Below are 22,453 nucleotides of genomic sequence, written 5' to 3'. Positions count from 1 at the left end.
TATGTTGACTCTAATTATGTTCATTATATCACCAATACCATTCTATACATATATAATATTTATAGTTGTAGTCTGGCTGTACCGATTCAAGAGGGGAGCCAAATACAATATAATATAAAAATTACCAGCATTTTAATACCGTCAGGTCTCATCAATAAAGTAGTAGTAGCTTGGTAGTAGATCTAATAATACATCTCTCTCTCACCTCCTTCCCACAATGCTCAGGCCCAAGCCCTGGCCAGGCTTCTTGTGGAGCTCCACAGTGAACGAGTCCCACAGGTCTTCCTCCTTGTACTGGGCCTCGTCCCTGTAGACCGCCAGCCGGACTCTCTGTGGAGTCTGCCGCAGCACATTGATGGCTTCATCATGACTGGCTTCACGCAGGTCGATGCCGTTCACCTGTGACGAGAGAAAAGGAGGTTAGTATTGTAGCAACCATTGGCCTCTTTCAGAAGTGCAACAGAAAAATACGACAACTGTATGTTACATTTTAATGTCTTAAAAGTCATTACTATTGCTCATATTTACAGAAACGCTCTAAAAAAGTAGCAACGCCCTTTTCTCCTATTCCTGATATAATGCGAATGCAGCAGAGGGCTATAAAAAAGTGCTAGCAGCCTAATTGAATGCTAAAACAGAATTTTCCTTAAACTGCTCTGGTTACATTTGTTCTTGAGCAACCCAAACTGCTGAGCTATCTGAACACTGGATCATAATATGACAATGTTACAGCACTTAGATTTAACTTCAGCCTTCCCACAGAAGTCTGGGAAAATCTCGAGTGTTCAGTTTAAGGATTTATGTCCAGCTTATTTTACCACATTAAAGGGGGGAAATACCCCATTAGCTTTCGCCATGGACATGCAAAAGTATTTATTTTCCCATAGCAGCTAATGGCATTGCTGTGGACTGGGAAGCCACTCTTTTCACTTTTCCTCTCTGACCCTGTTTTCTAAACACAACAGCTTGGCTCAAGGACAGAAATGAATAGCAGAGGGAAATTAAGTCAATCAAGTGTGTGTCTATGTGTGCGTGCATGCATGTGTGCTTTTCAATAAAGGCCTACTGATCGAGCTACCATAACAAAACTCCTGAGCTCCACCCCTGCCCTCCCTCTGTGACAAAGCATGAGGTGAAATGGAGGGCAAATCCAAGTTGAACTGGGATACTTAACTCGTCTCTCTCCGTGTAATACATACACTCATACGAGCTGGTACTTTCTTTTACTCAGAATCAATTTATTCTTCAGTACTTGTGTCACAAACAATAAATAGTTTGGTGTGAGTTAGATCCTTTTTTGTTGCAGCTTTCAGATATATTTGAGATGTATATCAACAAATGTATCGCACTATTCGATCCTTGACTGTAGCTTTCATGTTACAGATCCTCAGGCTGCCGCGTCTCAAGTTATTGTAATGTGTTCAAGCCTCTTTTTAATCTAGGTCATATGTGATGCTCATTATACGGCACAGCACCTCCAGGATCTGGTCTCCTGCCCAGAGCCTGCCATCTTTAGAGGCTGCTCCCTCTTCATAAACTTCATGGATAATGATGGCCCCCTGGATTGAGAGGGAAAAAAGAGAGCAAATGAGTACAGGATAGGAGAAGATGGTGAACAGGAACAGTTGGAGATAAAGTGAGAGCAGTAATGATGTATTTGGAAGAAATGTGAGGCATACAGGACAGCAAATAATGGGAAAAGTAATTAGTTAAAGACCATGTGGGTTTTATTTATAATTTGACAGTCATTATTTTGAATTCTCATTCTGCATGTGTATGTTCCTGACTCCGAGTGTGTTTTCTCTGCGTTCCAGTGTGTGTGTCATTTGGGGTTCAGAGGTTACATTCCAGGGCTGGATATTGTCTGCTGCGGCCGAGGCCAGACAAAGAGCTGCTCCCCCAAGCCTGACTGAGCAGACAGAATAGATGGGCTGAGGAGAGGACGGCAGGAGGACGACGAGGACGAGGACGAGGACGAGGACGAGGAGGAAGGCTGTGACAACATAATTTCCTACATTCCTGAGCCGCCGTGGCTATTTTGAACCTGGGTTATACCACCACCAAAGATTCTAAGTGGGTGGCATGGTGGGTGGTAACTCAAAAGTACAGTCACTTAACGTTTTTAAAGCTATTACAAAGTAATTACAGTATATTTCAAAAGGATTGTAGAGTGTAAAAAGTGCAAATAGGGATATATTAACCTTATTTGTGTTGTTGAATCAAATATAGAAAATTAAGTCATACTTCATTCCTCAAGGAATGTTTTTGGTGAAGTGATATACCCTCATTAACATTAACATACCTATATTTCATATTTTTTGTCACCTACCAGCAGGGTGTCACAGCCTCCCACAATGCTAAGGCCCAGGCCTGTGTGGCCCTTGGAGATGTCGATGGTGGTCTCACAGCCGGGGATGATGGGACAGGTCGTCGGGTCACATGCCAGAGTGGAAGGGGTGGAAGAGCGGCTCTGACCTACAATGGAGGAAACATATAGTAAGCCGATTGAATCATTATTTATCTTCCCGAATAAGAAGTCATACTTCTTAATGCGGACTCACTCGTGACCACTTCCGCCTGTGGTTGACTCAGGGTACTCGTGGTGGCGCTGGGCATGCTGGGTAGGCTTGCAAAGACCTCATCCAAGCTTTCCGCGTCCTGGCAGGTTGACTGGAGGAAAGAGAAAGAAGGATAATTGACTTAAAACACAGTGGAATTACTAATCAGGCTTGATCTTTACATCATGACTGTTGTTTTAGGTAGTTCTTATGGACACAACAAAGTTGTGAAATGCTTCCCTTTACAGGGAATACAATATGACGATTACAGTTTATCTCCGGCCACACTACCTTTTCCACAGTGTAGCCTGGTACTGATTCACCATTCACAGCTAAGAGTTGGTCCCCTGGTTTTACGCAGCCCTCCTGTATGAAGCAGATCACAGTTTTGATTAGAAATAAACTGTATAAAGTACAGACACACCATTAGGTGCAGTATGTAATACATACTTTGCCTGTGTCTCCTTTCACTTCAGATATACTCTGAATCTCAGCATCACTGTCGGTTTTCCCCTCCACAAATGTGATGCCGATTCCGCCGTCCTCCTATTGGAGAAAAACAATCGTGCGTAAATAGGATTCTTTAATATACAGCATTTAGTACGCTACATCTAAACACAGCATGCAGACTGACACATGGCTGTGGCGTGTGTTACGTAACAGAGCTGCACCAGCTAACCAAAACAAGCATGACTGATGACAATTATCTCCAGAAAGAAAATAAGTCACAGCTTCCCCTTACATCCTTCACACTTCTAATCGTACGTTCCCAACGGGGCCTTTTTGTGTTTGTGTGTTCGCATCAATGAGCTGCCCAGATGCTGCTGTGTCATTCCCTGTCGCCTGACATACCATATGGATAGTCCCAAACTGGGGCTTCCATCAAAGTCTTTTCTTCACTCACTAGTGCAGTGCCCGTTAAAAACATGGCTGTTCAGACCCGGGCGAATGCTCGGCCTGGGTTGTTGGCGCTTGCAGCGTTTTTGTGAACTGCTGATAACCCGACCCCAGCTCGAACTGTGCTACATAGTCTCAGGGGAACGTTCACTGTGAGGGTCCCACACTGGAAATTGTTTACTTTAAAGTACATTTAATTAGACTCCATTGCGCTGACAATGCCTCTCTTTCACTCTTCACTTAAAGTAAAAATTTGAAAGCAGGACTTTTTCCTGTGTGATATTAATAATTTTACTTTTAATAGTTAATTGTTTTACCTTAGATTTTGATTACTTCTCTTACCACTGTCAATACCAACGTTACCATCTAAATCCAGCCCTGAAAACACACTTTCAGGTCAGGGTTAGTCGACGACCCGCTGCAGACATCATACTGGACTGTCTGCAGGGCCCTGAAGCTCCGCCCCCGCTGCTATACGGTGCTGTGTTCTTGTTTATTCAAAGGTTATTAATAATGTAGTGTTTATAGTTAGGTGTATTTTTAAAGGGCCAGTTAACTGGGATCACAACAAAACAAGTTTTCCAAATTACCACTTATATGTAATCGTGCAGATGTTTTCAGGTTAATGGGTACGATTTTTTGATATCCAGTGACACTTGTTATTGGTGGTGCTCACAGTATGTAAGAATGACATTAAAAAAACAACTCAAAATCATCCACAGATTCCACTCTAAGCAGTTTTCTGTGGGAACTATTTTCCGGAGAGACACGTTGCTGCGAGTTTCTGAAATGGGATATTTTTCAAACTAAATAGAATGGTAAATAAAACTGAAAATATCCACTTGAGTAGTAAGTAGACACCACAAAGGGTAAAATTATGTTCCCCTTTCTATTTGTTGGGTGAACTGAACTTTTATGTCCAAATTGAAACAGCTCTTCTCCCATTCATGTGTTGTTTTGGTTATTCACCCTTTTATTTGACAATCTTTGCTCTTTGCTGGCAGCTTGTCAGACTTGACTGCTCCTGTATGCTCCCCCTCTCTTTCTTTGTCATACCCCATTGACCTTTTTTGTGTACATCCTCCCTCATTATAGCATTGCTTCCTCTCTATTATTGTCTTTATTTTGGTTTTTCAAAGGAACAGGGTTGCCCTATGTGTGTGTGTGATGTGTATACGGGGGGTCCAGTGTATCTTACCTTCAGCTTTTTGCTGTGATGCACATGTTTTGAAGTATCGGCATCACCATTAGCAGCAGTCGCTTCTAGCTGTGAGGAGACAGGCAGTAGTTGATACAGTGAAATTTGTGTTTGTGTCTGCTGGCAGGTGGGAGTTCAGTACTGAGTGTGTTCGTGGTTTGTAAATGTCCTGGGAGTTACACACAGGCTTGGAAGAATGGGAACTCCAGGACCACACAGAGAGACTTTTAGGAGCAAACACATGAAAACAACTCTAGCGCAAAAAGTAAATTACACAAGGGTAGAGCCAAAGCAATTATAATGGTTTGTGTGAGAGTTTCATTGCTTGTTACGCAGATGGAACTTCACTCTCTAACATCTCCATAATCTTTGTCCGTTGTGGTGTTTTGTGTGTGTGTGTGTGTGTGTGTGTGGCCATGAGCGCAGTGTTACCTCAGTGTGGGGCTCCACTGTGTCTCCCTCGGGTTCTCTCACAGGTCCCACAGCCATCTGGTTCAGCGCCTCCGCGTTCCTGTTCCAAAGAGTCATAACTCGCGTAAATCGCGGATCCTCTGCTTTGTGACAGCGGAGCCGTGATTTACGTGGGCTGATCACAGTGTCTGTTTTCAGGGGTCAGGAAAGGGATGTGAGCTTAAGTAGAAGGTTAAGTAGAGTGATTTTGGAGAGGACTGTTTAAGGAAGGGTCAAGGGTCAAATGTGGCTGGCTCTGTGCTGTTGTGTCAGCTGCAACGCTTCATACTCAACTGCATAAGCCATACTAATCTTTATAATGTTCTGTTTGTGCAGTTAGTGTAATGAGCATTCACTGTTTTATTTTAACAGGAAAATGTACAATACTTCCATCTCTAACAAAGAGAGCAACATGTTTTTCTGACTTGAGTTTTGGATATTTTTTGAATACATTGTTTAGTTGTTCTAGAAGCGATGAAAGCAGTGAGTAAATCATTGCTTTCATATGTAAATGTCACCTTGATTTAAGGCTTTGAAAGATTTCTATATATAAATCTTTACATATGAACTGTAATAACATGTAATACATTACTGGGGGAAATCACTGTTAAAGCAAATATACACGCTTCTTCTTTTTTTATATATACTTGAGGAAGACTCTGTGAGTTACCACTGAATATGGATCCGAACACTTCACCTTCAGTTGCATCCTTCTGTTGAGTTACAATAGCTCCCTCTATTGAATTTTGAATAAAATTACAATAGACTTGAAAATGTCAGTTTTCATCATAAGCTGTCTGACAATGACATGTAGTTGCTGTTGCCATGGAAATGTCTTCATACAGGCTTTAATAGGAAGAAAATCTGTTTAAATACCTGACAAAGATGATTTTGACTTGGGATGGAGAGCTCTTGATTATGGAGGACGCATTCTGGTGACTGTGGCCATAAAGGACTTGCCCATTGATCTGACAGGATACAAAAACATAGAATTGAAGACACTTGTTCTCCAAGTGAAATGTGTGATGCAAAGCACTACTATATATGTTATAGAATAGATTAGAATAGATTATATATCTTAAAGGGGTCACATATCCTGCAAACTTTGTTTACAAATCCACTTGAGTTGAGGACAATCAATACACATCTTACCTCCAGCAGCTCGTCCCCCACTGCCATACGTCCGTCCCTGCCAGCCGCCCCGTTGGGGTCTATTCCCACCACGAACACGCTCATGCGAGAGCGGTCCCTGTTCCCCGCCAGGCTGAGGCCCAGGCCTGTCTTGCCTTTCTCCAGCTCAATCATGTGTAGGACACCCGGGAGGCTGCCATAGCGCTGGGTTATGTTGTCTGAAAGAGGCGGGTGAAGTCGTAGCAAGACAGATGTAAGCTGACAACGCTGCAGAATAGCGCCAGAATTGTTTCGAGTCTGGACTTCCATATTAGTTTATGTCTTGTTGCTCAGAAAGAGGGGCATGTGTTTGGATTGGGTGAGATTGGGTTTTGTGCAAAGGCACAAAATGTGAATGGTAAAAGTTTTAAATGTCAGACTGCTGAGTTTCTATCTCTTTGTCTCAATCTTGTCTGCATTGTTATCCCCCCCTTTCTCACTCCAGTCCCCCGTTCTTTCTCTCTCCTGTCTCTGGTGTGTTAGATAGCCCCTGTTCAGACCAATGGGATCCTGTTGTTCTGGGCTCCCTGCCACTGTTGGACCATCAGTCCTGTACTAATCTCCACAACTCACCTCCCCGGGCCCAACCTCATCAATCTCATCCCCGCAGGATGGGAACACACTTTCACGCAGACACACACACATTCGCCACAGTCCCAGGTGTTCAGAGGCTGGAAGTCTGTCCTTTATGCTGGTTGCCTGAGTTGAATGGGACCGACTGTGTGACCCGTTCTCCTTGAAGCGGTGACTTCATCCTACAGTTGACATTCGAGTGTCTGCAAGATGCTAATGAGTCCTTCAGGTTTTGCTGAGGTACAACCACCTCAAGCACCTGAGTCTGTGCTGTTTTTATTGCAGACTCTGGATGAATTCACGAGCAGGCGAGAAACAAAATGTACCTTGGAGGACCTCTAGTGGCAGCTAGGCGATAATGCATGCATAACATAAGTAAATGTAAATGCTTTTGGTCTATATATGCTTTCGGAGTATATATGCATGTCTCTATACCCACACCTTCCTCACAAGTCACATTCGCACCAAGAATTCATGCAAACCAGGATTTACTTATACTAGACCAGTGTGAAATTAAATAAACCAATGACAAAAATGTAACACAATACATGTTTTCACTGTTGTTCCAAACAGAATATATCATTTAACCCCAAGAAAACAGAAACTGAACTCACTCCAATTGTATCCAAACTCGTCCTCCACCTCCTCCACATTCTCCTCCTCTGCCTCAGCAGGTCTGCCAGGAATCTCTGTCAGCGTGTCTGTATCAGTCTCTCCCACATGGGGCACCACTGGCAGGAGGAGGACAGGGCTGCTGGGAGATGCCTTCGCCGCGTCACGCTTCACAGGCTGTCACGCCACAGATGGAGTTGAAAAACGGTTTATTAGTGAAAGGTAAAGAGAGAGAGGAAGGTTGTGTCTTTGTTCTTTAAGTTTGAATCAGCTTGATATGAGGTTTACAGAAACAGGAAGGCACATGTGCGCCGGTGATGGAATCAATAAAAGTCATTTGCTTGGTTTACATAAACAGCTTTATCACTCTAAGCAGGATATTAGTTTTAGGCTGAAAATTAATTATATGATATGGTTCCAAATAGATGCCAGAGGCTCAATTTAGAATTAGGTTAATTGGAAAATAGCTTTATTTATAATATAATTGTGCTTACTGAGTCAAAAATGTGACACTTAATTATTACTGATGTAATTACTTATCATCAAATTGGTACTAAAAATCTAATATTCACCAATCATATGTTCACTTACCTGAAAAACAAGAACAACAAATCAGACTTGATTACTTCTTGTTTGAATACAAAATCTGTGGTCAAACTAGTGTCAAGCTAATCGAAAAAATCTCAAATTTGTTTTTGTCATTCAATGAAGTGAGTATCAATTCTGTTGTCTTTTAAAAAGAAGTAACACAATGCAAAAGACAAAAAGATCACAACATGTTCTGATTTCAGGGAATCAGACGGCGAGAGATGTTAGGACATGTAAGAGTGTACGCAGGCAGAGCATGTCAGAATAGATCCAACGCATGAACTGTATCATGCCGAATCGACATATCTGCACGAGCATACACAGAAAGGGAAAGTGGAAAGCACAACACAGGGACCCACAAACCTTAAACGGGGTAGGAGTGAAAGGGTTAGTTGGGGAGAGACGGAGGAAAAGTCTACTGTGACTGTAACCCTCCTACGGAAAAGAGACAAAGGGCAAGAACTTTAGAAGACAGCACATTTCTGACAGATACCCACATCTATCGACAGACGTATGACAGACATATTGGGTTCTTGGTGAAAAGTTGAACGCAGGTGCTGTTGATGTGATCAAACCTGATTCCGATTGTGGTGAGCAACACTTTTCCCAAAGTTGACAAGTGGAACAAGGACAAATACAAAACACTGATTCAAGTTGTCAGTGGAGGGTAATTGAAAACACCAACCTTGTCCTTGTTGTCCCTTGTTTTAGCTGCAGCTCTCTCCTCACTGGAGTCTGTTACCGATGACTGCGGCGTATAAGACAGACACAGAGGTAAATCCTTCTACTCTACATCAGGCACTCACAATAAGCAAATTCATTTGGGTCACGTATTATGGAAAGCATATTCATAACGCCATACAGCGGACGACACTGAATCATGTTTAAATCCCATTAATATTAATGAGTTCATACAAAGTCAAAAGTGTTCTGAATGAATAAAATCTGGACCATATGCTGTTCCATGAAAAACCATCTGTTTAGAAATGATGCTACTGAAGAAAAAGACACATTTTTTTTAAATGAAGAAAAACATGAAGAAGACTTTTTTTTTTTTTTAAAGAAGAAAAAAAAGTCTTGGCAAAACCACACTCACTCACACAAACACACACAACCACGCCAACATAATGATGCGTTGAGTGAAAGAGCTTATCCAACCCCACATGAGCATCCAATTTTGAACATTTCTCTGCAATGATTGAGTTTAAAGGACTTTGCCAAAAAGTCAAAAATTATATTGCAGTTTACAGTTCTTCACATTACACTGTCTTATCAAGTTGTCTTCGTTACATTGGCAGTGAGACACTCAGGAGAATGTTTGAGGGATAATTCACAAAGAATTGGACCTTCAAAAGCTGGGTACAGGAGAAAAATAAATTTCACTAATAGTAAAAGCTTTGACTAAGATTTCACTTTGTTTTCTCCCCTGTGGTTATGACTTAAGAATAGGAGAAATAAGGTTTTGCCAGGATAGTCTTTTTAAGTTCCCAATTTTTCTAAGTTATTTTTTTTTCAGTTATGAAAAATGGTGAAAAAAAAATGTTTCCACAAGCATTACATTTTATTTTTTATTCTTATTTCGGGCTGTAGAGGCTGAAGTGCACCACTATTCCATGGAAAGAGGACTAACAGCGTTCCTGTTTTCTTGTGTTTAGAGTGCATGGAGAAATAAAAACACAGAAGAATGAGCTAAAGGGAAACTTTCACCTGTTTCACACATTAAAAAAAGGTGGCCTTTTGTTCACCTGTTCTTAAGACATAAAAGCTATTTAGAGCAGACTTAAAAACAGATCCCAAGAAATAGTTTTCTCACTTGCCTCTCAGGGCTTCCATATGGTTTACCATAAAGGAAAATAAAAGTTTGGCATTTGGAACAATTAACATAAAATGTGTTCCAACTCATGGCTATCATGACAATGAATGAAATGCCCTGAGGTGGTAAACCTGCATGCAGACTGAAACTGAATTACTTTTAATGTTTAACCCTAGAATCCACACAAACACATGTAGGCTTCTTCTCTCATGTCATGCAGCTCATTGTTAACACCATTTTAACAAGTCAAAGCAGCACAGGTCAAGTGAAAGACATACTCATACACAAGCAGGCAGACATAGACATGGGGTAGCTTTCTAACCTGAGGGAAGGCAGGTGCTAAGTAGGTTTGATTAGTGCAGCAAAGGCTTGACCCCCGGTGGCTATTTAGCTGCAGAAAGGGCAGGGGCGGCCTCTAAGAGCAACACACAGGACCAACGAGCTGACAACATGACGAATATTTAATATGACGGCTGAGTCTTTGTGACAAAATTTAATCGGAGGCCACTCGGGAGGAAAAAAAAAAGGAGGGGAGTGTTTGGAGGACAGAGGCACCTCAGGTTTTATTTAAATGAGTAACCATTAAAGCAAGCGGCTTCCTTGAGGACAGCCATTCCTCCACATCAAAAAAAATCAGAGCAAAGCCGCTTTCTCTGAAATACTTTAACAAAATGTTTCAAAGATTCCTCCAGGCTACGTTGAGATTATTCACTGCTTACAAGAGAAAGATTTGAAACTTAAAGGGAGACAGCATGGATGTGCTATTATACTCTCTTGGTGGACCCCAGTGGCTGCATTTAAAAACGGCATTACTGACCTGCCTACAGCACTGAGAGGTATCATCCAATCAAAATAATATGTCTTGAAACTGTTCGGGCCATCGTTATGCATTTTAGTGGAGCTGCAACTCAATATCGGTGACTTTATAGTGAATTGAAACGATGTCTTCTTCCTATATTTGTTGGGTTGAAGCAGTCTTGAGCACATTTTGACAGCCGCCTAGTAACACAGGTACGATTGATTTCCTTATTTGCTTTTCTATTGTTTACTTGATGAAGTCCTTTATAAAATATAGCGATGAAATTTCAATAACCCCCATGGTGAGATTGCATTGTGTATTGAATGTCAACATTACACACTTTCAGCACAGAGGTTTTCCAAACAAAACGTGCTACTGCCATTTGCTCAGCCTTTTGATGAAAAACTAAATTGTGGGCGGTGTCATTGTTATAGTTAGATAACTCTGTGATAGAAAACTAAATAGGATGTCTGCGTCTCCCATGTTTCTTTTTTTTTTCTCCCAGAAGGAACCTCCAATTCTACTTTGTCTTCATTTCTGTCAATACACACATTATGTGTGTATCAAAGTCAAAGATGCAGTTAAAAAGAAAGACTCAGCTAACAGTTTGAGAGACGGAACGGAAGCGGAGGCAGGAGAGATAATGCAACACAGATTAACTGTGATGGATAGCTGATGCAACAGAAATGAGAGGCAAAAAGAGGGAGACAGAGTACCTGACATGTGCGATGTGGCATGCATGTGAAAGCGGCGGTGTGTTTCTCTACAGCAGACGATGGGGCTCGGTTATATATTGACCCAGGCTGAGAAAGCAGTGCGGAGGAACATATAGATGCAGGTTTGAGGCAACTCATAATGTAGTCACTGAAGTATGAACTCTTAACATAAGGAAATATAATCAATTGTTTTCTCGCTGCAAATTAGATTAGATCCCATTCTCATGTCTGTATCCTAAATAAGAAGCGACAGCCAGCAGATGGTTAGCTTAGCTTATCATAAAGACTGGAAATACAGCTAACGTTAGCTTTGCCCTGTCCAAAGGTAACAAAACCTGCTGTGTTATCATGAAAAATTGGTGAGCTTTATAGAATTTATAGACAAAATAATTAGCAATATCCAATATTCTCTCTCCTTTAGCTGCTGAGGGAAATATCTGGCTGCTTAGTTAATAGTTAAATACTCTACTGCTGTTACCAGCTAGTTACTAACTTTGTCTGCTGTTTGGTGCTGGACATTTAGCATACAGTGGATTTTAGGTTTTTGTTTTTTTCAAAACAGCTGCCTGTTGTTGTTATTAGAATTTTTTTTTTTTTAATATTTTTAGAGTCACCACTGTTGAGCGTGATTCTCCTTTAACGTGATTTCTTACCCCTCTTCGTGTCTTTCTTCTCCACGTGCTACATCACATTATGAGTTGCTACAAGGCTTTAATGAGTGACCAGAATGTTAAGGAAAGCAAGTGGGAATATCTCATAGATGACAATGCAAGTGATTGACTATGAGAGATCTGACACTGGAGCCAAACCAATTAGAGACCCAGCGGGAAACTACTTTAAAAGCCTGAGGGCACTTTCAAACAACAAACGATGTTGATATGGTTTCAATGAGTGTCGCAATTAGAGACACACAGGGTTTATTTTTGCTCTCATAAAATATTTAAAAATGGCATTTAACAATCAAATGCAAAGCGGATGCTACAGGGGTTGCATATTTTTACATTGTGGTTTTTGAAAGTGCCCTAAATGGGCTTTGCGGATTAGCCTTTACATGACATGAAAATGGAAAAGGAAATTGTGACCTTTAGATTATTTACTGGCAATTAGTTTGACGCTATTATACAGACTTACCCTGGGCCTGTGGATAATACTCTGGACCAAGAAGGACACAGGGTTGCCTGCCCTGCGTATGGCCTCCACTGCCTCCTCGTGACTAGCATCTCTTAGATCTGCTCCATCCACCTGACACACATTTTAGGGAACAATATGAGTGGTTTTTTTTTTTTTTCATGATTTCAAACCCTCCTCAAGGATTTTTGGTTCTCTCAAATGACTGCACATTAATCAAATACCATGGGAAGTAATTTGTCCGAAAAGAAAACTTCCTGATTGATTCAAATCTAACCCTCACTTTCCTTTACCTCTACGATTCTGTCTCCGGTCTTCAGGGTCCCGTTCTGTCCAGCAGGACTGTCCTCCAGGATGTGCTTGATAAAAATGCCCCTCATCACCTCTCCATTGCTCAGCCGGCTGCCCATCCCTCGGCCCCCGACGATACTGATACCCAAGGACTTGCCTGGCGCTCGGAAGAGCTCCACTCTGAGGAAGGTACGCAGGCTAGATTTTTAATTTTGTATGCTGGACAGAAAATAATGTTTTTTTTATCTCAGAATTCTACTTTTTAGTTTAGTTTCTTTTTGTGTCAATGCTTCAGCAATCATTCTTTCATATAAAGTTCTGCAAACCATGTCTGTCATAGACATGTTCACAAAATTAGATGAGATGCGTAAATACAGTGGGTACTCACTTCCTAGGTTGGTTCCAGTTGCTATAAGCGGCACTCTCCTCTCCCTCGCCATCTTCCCGTTCAGGGAGGCTCGGAATATCTCTAGATCGACAAAGATGGAAGGAAAAAGTTTGGTAAAATTGTAAAGAAAGCTCTAGGGACAACAACACAAGTAGTGCGATGTAGCAATGTTTTTACAAGTGGGTCACTGTTTTATTTCATGCTAAACCACTGATCAGCTGGTGGTAGCTGTAACACGTGAAGAAGCTTAGCTAGCAAACATGCATGAAAACATTGCACCGTCAAAAAATTGGCTTTGCATTGTTGTTGGAAAAAAGGAAATAACACTTGTTTGTAAGACCTTATGGATACAGAGTACAAACAAATTCAATATATAATATAAATAAAAAATATTGATGAATGCTGGATTTGTGCGTACACACTGTTTGGGGCCCAATGTGCTTTGGTCACTGAATGTAAAAATAAGTGGTTTGTTTATAAGGACTCTCAACAGGGCACATTCTAAGGTGACCAGTTTCAAAGTGTAATCACACAACACAAGTTACTGAGGTCGAACATGAGGACATACTTTGGATCTGCTCCTGGGACTGGAGCCGTTTCACAGAAGAGATCCTCTTTAGCCGGCTCTAGGCTGGCCTTGTACTCCTCCAGATACTCTGCTGGAACATATGTAATGCTGCGCACACACACACACACACACACACACACACACACACACACACACACAAGCGCACAAGCACAGACACACAAATGAGTTGAACATTTCTTAAAGCAAACGACTTGGCATGCCCCCATTTTTAAGCTTTCCATCACCTTCCTTAGTGGTAATTATGCCCCTGTTCACTAAACCCACACGGTAATTTGACCTAAAAAAGAGAAGAACTGGCATTTCAAGTGCAAACAGCTATTAAAGCACTGAACAAAAGAGCCTCTTTTAAATCTGCTTATTTACATTCAGAAACTTGCTTCAAAACAGATGTTTACCTTCATAAATGTCTGAGCAAATCAAGTCTTCTATCACCTTCTGTGTAATGAACATGTGTCAAATCGGAAGGGCATATCCATCATAGATTCATGGGCAGATTACTAATTTGTGTTAAGAAATGAACCAAAAGAGAGCTGACAAAATGTGACACCCATTTAAAGTCCCATTTCCAAACAATTCAGAGTGAAGTTGATTCTGAAGGGCACATTAAACACATTTAAAGTGAAGCTGACAGATCTTCAACAGAAGGGGTTGATTTTATTTTAACATGATAGCATGCAGACAGAGAGGAAAACCAATCCCAGTGAAATAATGAAATTTGATGAGTCACTTTAGTGACAACATCCCAGCATGCAGAGAGAGACGTGGCGGAGCTTAAATACCAATGGTTAATAGAAAAGCAGTGAGTTAAAAACTGTTAAATGGTAAGAGAGAAAACATCCATGTAATGACTGAAAATGTTAGTCACAGAAATAAAAAATGATAAGTTATGCAGCAAGGTAAGTCGGTAAGTGGTGCAGTCTATCAAGATTTATCCAGACATCATTTTGACTATATATATATATGTGTGTGTGTGTGTGTGTGTGATTGTAAGTGTTGTTGGCACAAGACAGATTTTGAATAAATGTTGGTTAATACACAGTGCAGTGGTCAACGTAATCAAAATGTGAATCAGCCAATCGGAATGACATTCAGAAGCATATCTTCATCAATTATACTTTGCTGTTATCATTGTTTTGACACTCCTCTAAATGGAGCTGGCTGTCTAATTCTGCGTCTGGATAAAGCTCCTTAACAGACTGTAATGAAGCCTGTCGGCAGATGGAGAGAACGAGAGGAAGGAAACCAGAGATGGCAGCTTCTTGCCGAAAAACACCACCAGTGTGGAAGTTAGTCATACTCACACATAAAATGGGCACAGATCGTCCTCAGGTGCACAAGCAGATCTAGAATGTGAAGAGTTGGCTTTTATGCACCGGAGCTAACAAACCGGCAAGTTCAGTTCAGCAAGCAGAACTTGTGAAACAACACATCCAATTTTCTTGTGGAACAGTAACTCCTTTGATGCAACATCTGAGTTTTGCTGTGTGCATATTCTAACTATAGAATATCATATGCTTTAATTACATCAACATGTATTGTTTGTAAGGCTTGCATTTAAAGGGGACATACTCAGGTTCATACTTGTATTTTGGGTTTCTACTAGAACACATTTACATGCTTTTAATGTTCATACTGTTCATCTGAATATACCTGTATTCACCCTGTGTCTGAAACACTTTATTTTAGTGCCTGTCTCTTTAAGCTGCACTCCTGAATAAGCCCAAGCTGCCCTGAGTGGCTTGCAAATGTATTTCTCAAGCCGTGGTTGGAGATATTCTAATGAGCCTGCAATTAACATAGGAAGGGGAGACAAAACTTAATAGCTTTTTGAACCATATGTTTTCTGATCGAGGCAGCCCATAATAAAACTGACTGGTTTATCTTATTTCACAGTTTGTGGGTTGGTAGGCACTCGAAATGTATGTGCAGAAGCACTGAAAAGTAAGTTTTTCATGTCCCCTTTAAGCAATACTGATGTAATTGAGGTTGGACCTTGAGGTATACCGGTGTGGGGAAAATACTGGGCAGCTCTACCAGTTTCTAGAGTTATACCAATACTAAATATCTCACCAGCATTAATCTTTCAAAAGCAAAGACCAACTTCAGAAGACCTTGCTTGTTCACTACCAAACAAATTATGTTTGCAGTACAGAAAATTTAAAACTCAGGGACTAAAAGTTGGCACAGAATGCTAAGTATGATTTTTTTCCCTCAGATTTCTAATTGCTAATACAAACTAGTACAACAATATTGTATCCTTGCAGCAAGGGTGTTAAACAACTGCTTTGTGAAGAGGAATGCATTATGCAGTGTACTGTGAATCAGAAAACAATGATGAAATCAGACCAGCAGAGTTTAGAGGTCAGTGACAATCAAACTAATAAGGTAATGCTCTTTAAATCATTTAAATCACAGTCGTATCTATGTTGTACTGTACTACTATTCATTTAGGCACAAATCAAACACAGCTATAACACAACATTGAACAGTTACATTTCAGAGCCTTGACTTGATATGTTTTACATTTATTTATTTTCTATGTTTTACCAAACATTGTATTAGTATTGGTTCACAAACTGACTGTGTCATAATGACTACCTGTCTGTTCAAGGCATTTGTGGCACAATCGTCTACTTCCTTTCATTAATACAGTAAGTGTAAACATGTGTGGCCACTGCTTTCTAATCACAGTCTCTTACCCCAGGTCTGGTCCAATGAGAGAGTGTCGTCTAAGCATGGCGCGAGCCTGAGCGTTGCTCATGTTGGCTGTGGGCTCTCCGTTGATGGCCAGGATGAGATCACCGACACCCAGACGTCCGTCACGGCTAATGGATCCACCGTGGATTATACTGCGGATCAGCATTCCTAAACCGTCTTTCATGGCGCTCACGGTCATCCCTTTGAGGTATGTTATAAGAAACTGTTACACACTGCTACATTTGGATTTGGATTACAATTATAATAAACAGTTTAAAGATTTAACATTGAAGGACAATCACGGATAAATGAGCTCTCTTAAAACCACAATGCCACCAATAAACAGGACTAACTGTTATTATAGATGAAAAGGTACATTTACTTCAAATGAATCTGATTCACAACATTGTTATCAGTTCTGAAACAAGAAAGCTTCCTCTTGTCTCAGCAAATTATCCTAGAAACGGTCACATTATTCACAAATATGGGTTTCAATTTATTCTCCGTGGAGTGACTTCAGAGTGTGGCATAATATTTGTGGAGACTAGTCTATCTCAAACTTTCAAACTCCCTTGCACAGTGTAAAGGGATTCTTTTGCAAATATCATAAGAAATAACATCATATGTTCTATTTAGGAGTGGAATTTGGTTCCACACGGTAAAAAGATTAGAAATACAAAACCCCAAAGTATTATGTGGACATTTTGAATTCAGCATGAAATAGAAACCTTCAAAGACTACTAAAAAGCAAAATGAGGCACTGCTTTCAATGAGGCACTGAGAATTATAAACAGTGTCTTCATAACACCTTCGTGTCGAAGCTAAAACTTGGTATTCTCTGAGCCGGTAGCAGCCCCATGGGTAGGTTTTGAAATGGAAATACCCTGTATAGCAATGAAATTACCCTTTCAGGCTGAAAAAAATCGTTTTTGTCATTTTGCTTCAAATCTGGCATTTAGAAAAATATGACGCAAAAAGTAAAGGCCAATACGCCTTTCAAGTCCAGCAACCTCATTTACACTTCTGTGAAGAATGAGGGGAAAAATAAATAAAAGAACAAATCAAAGAATGTGAAGAAATTAACACAAACCTAGGCTGGAGTTGCCCTTGACAACTGTGATAGTCCTTTCAAAATTGCTCCCTGAGGTCAGTACTTCCTTGTCACCGGCTTCTGCTGATTCTTTCACACCAGTCTCCTCGCCCTTGAGGGTGATAATTCAACACAGTTATTCATGAAAGTAAATTAAAATGTTAGGCCGGATTCCAAACAAAGCAGGGGTCTCTCGAGAAAAGGTAGGTGCAGCTGATTGGCTGTGGGAATGAGTTGCCAACAAACAAGCTTAGAACTTTGCCTGTCTAATGTTTGAAAGGAGCCTCACGTCTGACTGGGAGAGAGGTTAGATGTTACCTTAAGAAATTATATTTCAAAGACGATCAAGGATGATTATTAAGTCGTGTTTGGAATGCACCTCAACATACCTGTGATGTTCACAGCATGCCAATCAATTATACTCATTCATCAGCCTAACAGAATACTCATTGCTCATCTTATTATTTCCTACAAGCTAAATATACATGAAATCCTCCAGATCTATAGTTTGTTGTGAGACGATTATTTTACCTTCATCAAGAGCTTTATATCTCCAAAATCTTCAAAAGACATGGTTGGCTCCTTCGGATAGTGAAGAGACTCCATGGGTTCATCTGGGACAGACGATCTTGTCCCTATTTCAGCGAACGGGCTGTATGAGTTTGAGCTCTCCGCTGGTTCTTCGTGGGTCGAGTGCTGTGCCAGGAACTGATCAGAACTGCTCAGTATGGCATTAAAAGTGGGGTTACGACCTCTCAAGCTCGGCGGAGTGAAAGAGGCCGACTTCTCCTGGGAGAACGCTTGTGTGTCGTCCGCAATGCCGGGCGGCGCTGGAAAGCAGGGATGCTCATCCAACAAGTCCAGGCGAGCTGTCAGCTAGGGTAAAACAAAGCATAGCAGCTGAATGAACGTTCCGCTGTGATAGTTAGACAATTGCCCAACAGGGGGAATTCATCTTGCTCAGTCGCCATCCCGCCCTCCTTGTAATGAGCCATAGAAAAGCCATCAGTGACCAATAGAGAGCAGCGGAAATTACTGGTGAACTTCAGCTTGCCGTGCACAAAATGTAGTTTTATTGTAACAGCATTTAAGACTTTATTAGAACCAGATTGAGTAGTGATGAATCTCAGCCACCACTTCCCTTTGGGAGCCAGAAGAGAAGTATAAATCTTTAGAAAAAAAAAGTTAAAATATGCAAATACGTAATACAAGTGGGGCTTAATAAAGCAGACAGGAGAAAAGTAGAGTAGAACACGAAATAGGATGTTTCATTTTAATAAGGTAGTGCTATACATCTGGGGTGAACTGGTCTGTGACAACTTAAGGTATTCAGCTATTCCTGGTCAGCAATTATGAAAATAGAAAAGACATTTACAGGCAGGAGGGAAAATTGTATATATGTGTACGTTCAAGTTAGCAATCACTATAGTATAGTGTCTGTATAGTAAATGGTATGTCTATAGTGAATTCAAACCATTTAAATGTGTAAATCCCATGACTATACTGTATGTACAAGTCAATTTATAGCATGCAGAGATATTTAGAGAGGGTAGGTGATACAAATAGAAAACATTTTGCAAGTATCTAAGGGCTGAATCAAAGAGTTTCCTTTAGCATCTCTAAAAATTAATTACACATGACATGAAGTCGTTACCATAAAAACTATTCAAACATTAAACTTTCATTTTCACACTCAAGGCGTACCCAGATAAAGCTTAAGATGCCATTAAATCCATGACTTTTTTCTAAATTTCTTTAAAAATTAAAATATTTCATAGAAAGAAATTATATTAGTGGTCTGGTTTGGTCTGGGAAATGTATCTAATTGGTTGTTTCAAAAGGGCACAGTCTTATAGGGAGAAATTATACTCGAGTGCCTTTCAATAGACTTCAAATATATTTTTCTATGGTCTTGAACAGAACAACCAATGCATGAGCACATGGATGAGTCCCTTCAAAGTAGTTCCAAGTAGCACAGCTGTAATATATCGCTGTCACTGGTTTAATGACAGTGTCTCGGACGCTGACTTGGTGGACTCACTCATTTGGTCTTTAACAACCAGTTGACCTTTATAGATGTGGACCAGAAAGAAGAAATCATTTATATTCCTCAGAAAATATCACCTTAGATACTGTCAAGCAAGTCTGAAAAGAGCTGGTCCGCCAGTTACTGTCACTGTAGTCGATCTAACATGTATCAACAGACTTGTTGCCTCTCTCTAGAGCTTAGGGGAGGAAAACGGTTCATCTTCACAAGAAGACTGAGCTGTCTGACCTCATACAAACATTTTAAACCGATTTTGTGAAATCCCCCAACACTATAAAATGCCCCACGTTGTCCTGGCCCGTGTCTATCCCTCTAGGCTGCCCTATTATAGTAGAAATGTCTTCGGAAGGCCTGACAAATAAGGTCAGCTGTGACTTTTTGGAAAAACAGTTTGTGTGCTTCTTGCTCTTCTTTGTTTATTTTCCTTAATGCTTCCATATCCATTTGGGGAGTCGCTGCTGCTCTTGGGCAGCCAGAACAACAAAAGCAGCCACAGCTACAATCCCCATATAACAACAAATAATGTTGTTTCTGCCTTACCAAGGAAAAAAACGAACACTTCTCATGACATTTTGACTCTCGCTAGCAAAAAAAGAAAGAAAAATGACTACATGCTGTATTGTATAGTTATTGTGACAAAGGGAAATTACTGCTGCAGTACCATTTAATGAAATAAGAGAATGCTTTCAAGCTGTGCTTTCGGTTTCAGCTGTGGATTTCCTGTGCTGCTTACCTTGGGAGTGGATGAGTGCAGGTAATCCAGGTCTGCACTACAGCTGCTACCATGAAGAGCAATCATGGATGCCTGGAAAGTGTCGTCCTCTATCCCAGAGTAAGTAAGATCTAACACCTTTTCATCAGACAGGTCTGCTTCGCAGGTGTCAATCTGTGATAACGAACGGAAGTAGCGTAACCAACTGGGACACTAAACGGGCCTTAAATATTGGTCAATTTGGTGGACTATCTAAGCACAGACAGCTTTTCCAACTACAAAATACAACATATACTGTATGTATCCCTTAATTAATACCTTAATCTATTTGTCAGGACAATGCTTGTATAAGATAACTCTATGCATGACTACAAACAAACAGATCTCTTGGTAAAAAATAGGCAGAAGCAAATATCACATGTTTAGTACAATCTGTTTTCCACTTTCCCAAAAGCTAACTAACCAATGCTGGCTCTGCTCGGTAAACGATGCCCTCAGTCAGTCCTTCTTCCTCTCCTTCTTCAACCCAAATATTTATGAAGTCAAATGAATGGATGGTGGATGATGAAGTAATTTCCTGCTCACCATATGGGTGTGGAGAGTGGGAATATCCACATATTCCCTAGGAAAGTGGAGAAATTCTTTCAGTGTCTCCAGTTTCATATAATTTGATTTTTGATTTTATTTATTTTTGTGACCAAATCAAGTACAAATAAATTAGTATGGAATGAAAATGATGTTAGGTGTTAGATGTTAGAAGTTACTCAGATTTGTATACACTTATTATGGAGTTTAATATTGATCTTGGTGCACAAGTGTTCAAAACGGCACATTCATGACTCTCTTTGAATTATGAATCTCTTCTTAAAAGAAAGTATGTTTTCTTTAGTAGTAGCTCTTGATATTGATTTTGTAAAGCATGCAGCTGGGGTAGATGTAAGAAAACCGAGAATGCACACTGTCAGACTCAATTTTGAGAAGCAATACCCCAAAACACCCCTCAGAGGTGCATTCCACGTCCTGCAGGAGAGTTGGATTAGTCCACATAGGCTTGCTACAGCTCTGTAATCCAGCTAACCTTGGCAGCCCAGATGTCTCACTGTGTATTCCATCCACAGACTCAATACAGGAGAAATGTAGCTCTAAAGCTGGAAAAATGCAGTTTTGCAGAGAGAAACATCTCGTTCGAGGAGTACAGGGGCCTGGAGCGATGAACACGCCGTTGGACCGACCCAATATTTTGACAGGTGCCCCAGTGTGTTTAAGTGTACAAGAGGGTATGTGCTCTTGGAAAATTCAATAACAGAATATATGAAACAAAGGGCGCAGAGCTTTTCAGGCTGGTCGCCGCCACTGAATGAGCAGCGGGTGGAATGCTACACCATGCAGCCAACCTCCACTTCTTTTTCCTGGATGAAAAATGCATGCCCTCGTAAGTTGAACCCTCACGACTAGATCCTATGTCACATGATATAGAGACAACCTGACTCACAACCTCGCATACACACTGTGACAAATCCCTGACATGCTGAAAGATTTACCAAAAAGACAAAAAAAGCAATATGTATAAAACTTGTAGTAACCCCAACAGATACAGGCATACAAATAAGAAATACTTTGTTTAATGCTTACAGGCAGTGGCTTGGCAACTCCTATCTGGACCTTGCCGAGGTTGGCTCCCTTCAGGGCCTGGACAGCGTCCTCCAGGTTGGCGTTCTCTAGGTCGGTGGTGTTAACGTATATGAGTCGGTCTCCTGGCAACAGTCTGCCATCCTGTTCGGCCACACCGCTGGGAACCAGAGAGCGAATCACGATCACCGTCTTGGTGGGGTCCAGTGGGTCCTATGGCAAGTCCGGTCCGGTAAAATTAAGAAGATGTCAAAAGGTAAACTATCACAGCCTTAGACTTATATGGAAATTACAGGTAATTTAACTTATTTGTCTAGTAATATAACTTCCACAAGGAATACAAAGGCCTAAATAAGTAAGGTTAGCGTGATCCAGTATGTTCTTTTTTTCTGTGGAGATACTTGTATGACTGTCAGAAGAAGCATTTAAATATGGATAAAAAAACAAAACAATACTCCAAAATATAAAAAGTGTTATAAGAGTATGAATTTAAATGTTACGTATTGCT

The 22,453-nt window shown here is 40.7% G+C and overlaps 1 protein-coding gene across 2 annotated transcripts in view; it reads right to left on the bottom strand.

Annotated features, from left to right (window-relative positions):
* LOC137874606 (multiple PDZ domain protein) overlaps positions 1–22,453 on the bottom strand; it is a 43,949-nt gene that overhangs the window by 5,695 nt on the left and 15,801 nt on the right. Inside the window, exons 17-39 of one of the 2 annotated variants that reach the window (XM_068713385.1) lie at positions 21,949–22,158; positions 20,780–20,938; positions 20,338–20,490; positions 18,089–18,433; positions 17,558–17,669; positions 16,470–16,668; positions 15,072–15,113; positions 13,750–13,857; positions 13,182–13,262; positions 12,796–12,973; positions 12,506–12,616; positions 8,732–8,794; positions 7,461–7,635; positions 6,256–6,452; positions 5,980–6,071; positions 5,086–5,164; positions 4,654–4,722; positions 3,009–3,104; positions 2,850–2,924; positions 2,562–2,670; positions 2,330–2,475; positions 1,476–1,559; positions 206–399 (exon numbers count right to left, since the gene is read on the bottom strand). In XM_068713385.1, coding sequence (XP_068569486.1) covers positions 206–399; positions 1,476–1,559; positions 2,330–2,475; positions 2,562–2,670; positions 2,850–2,924; positions 3,009–3,104; positions 4,654–4,722; positions 5,086–5,164; positions 5,980–6,071; positions 6,256–6,452; positions 7,461–7,635; positions 8,732–8,794; positions 12,506–12,616; positions 12,796–12,973; positions 13,182–13,262; positions 13,750–13,857; positions 15,072–15,113; positions 16,470–16,668; positions 17,558–17,669; positions 18,089–18,433; positions 20,338–20,490; positions 20,780–20,938; positions 21,949–22,158 — 3,077 coding nt within the window. The remainder of the gene's footprint in view (positions 1–205; positions 400–1,475; positions 1,560–2,329; positions 2,476–2,561; positions 2,671–2,849; positions 2,925–3,008; positions 3,105–4,653; positions 4,723–5,085; positions 5,165–5,979; positions 6,072–6,255; positions 6,453–7,460; positions 7,636–8,731; positions 8,795–12,505; positions 12,617–12,795; positions 12,974–13,181; positions 13,263–13,749; positions 13,858–15,071; positions 15,114–16,469; positions 16,669–17,557; positions 17,670–18,088; positions 18,434–20,337; positions 20,491–20,779; positions 20,939–21,948; positions 22,159–22,453) is intronic. The other variant, XM_068713386.1, reaches the window with a different exon arrangement.

Source organism: Cebidichthys violaceus, unplaced genomic scaffold (assembly GCF_023349555.1).
Source record: "Cebidichthys violaceus isolate CVI_PGR_0920_01 unplaced genomic scaffold, fCebVio1.0.p SCAF_19, whole genome shotgun sequence".
Lineage (NCBI taxonomy): Eukaryota > Metazoa > Chordata > Actinopteri > Perciformes > Stichaeidae > Cebidichthys > Cebidichthys violaceus.
The sequence above is the reverse complement of the archived record's forward strand: the minus strand, read 5'-3'. Positions and strand labels throughout refer to the sequence as shown.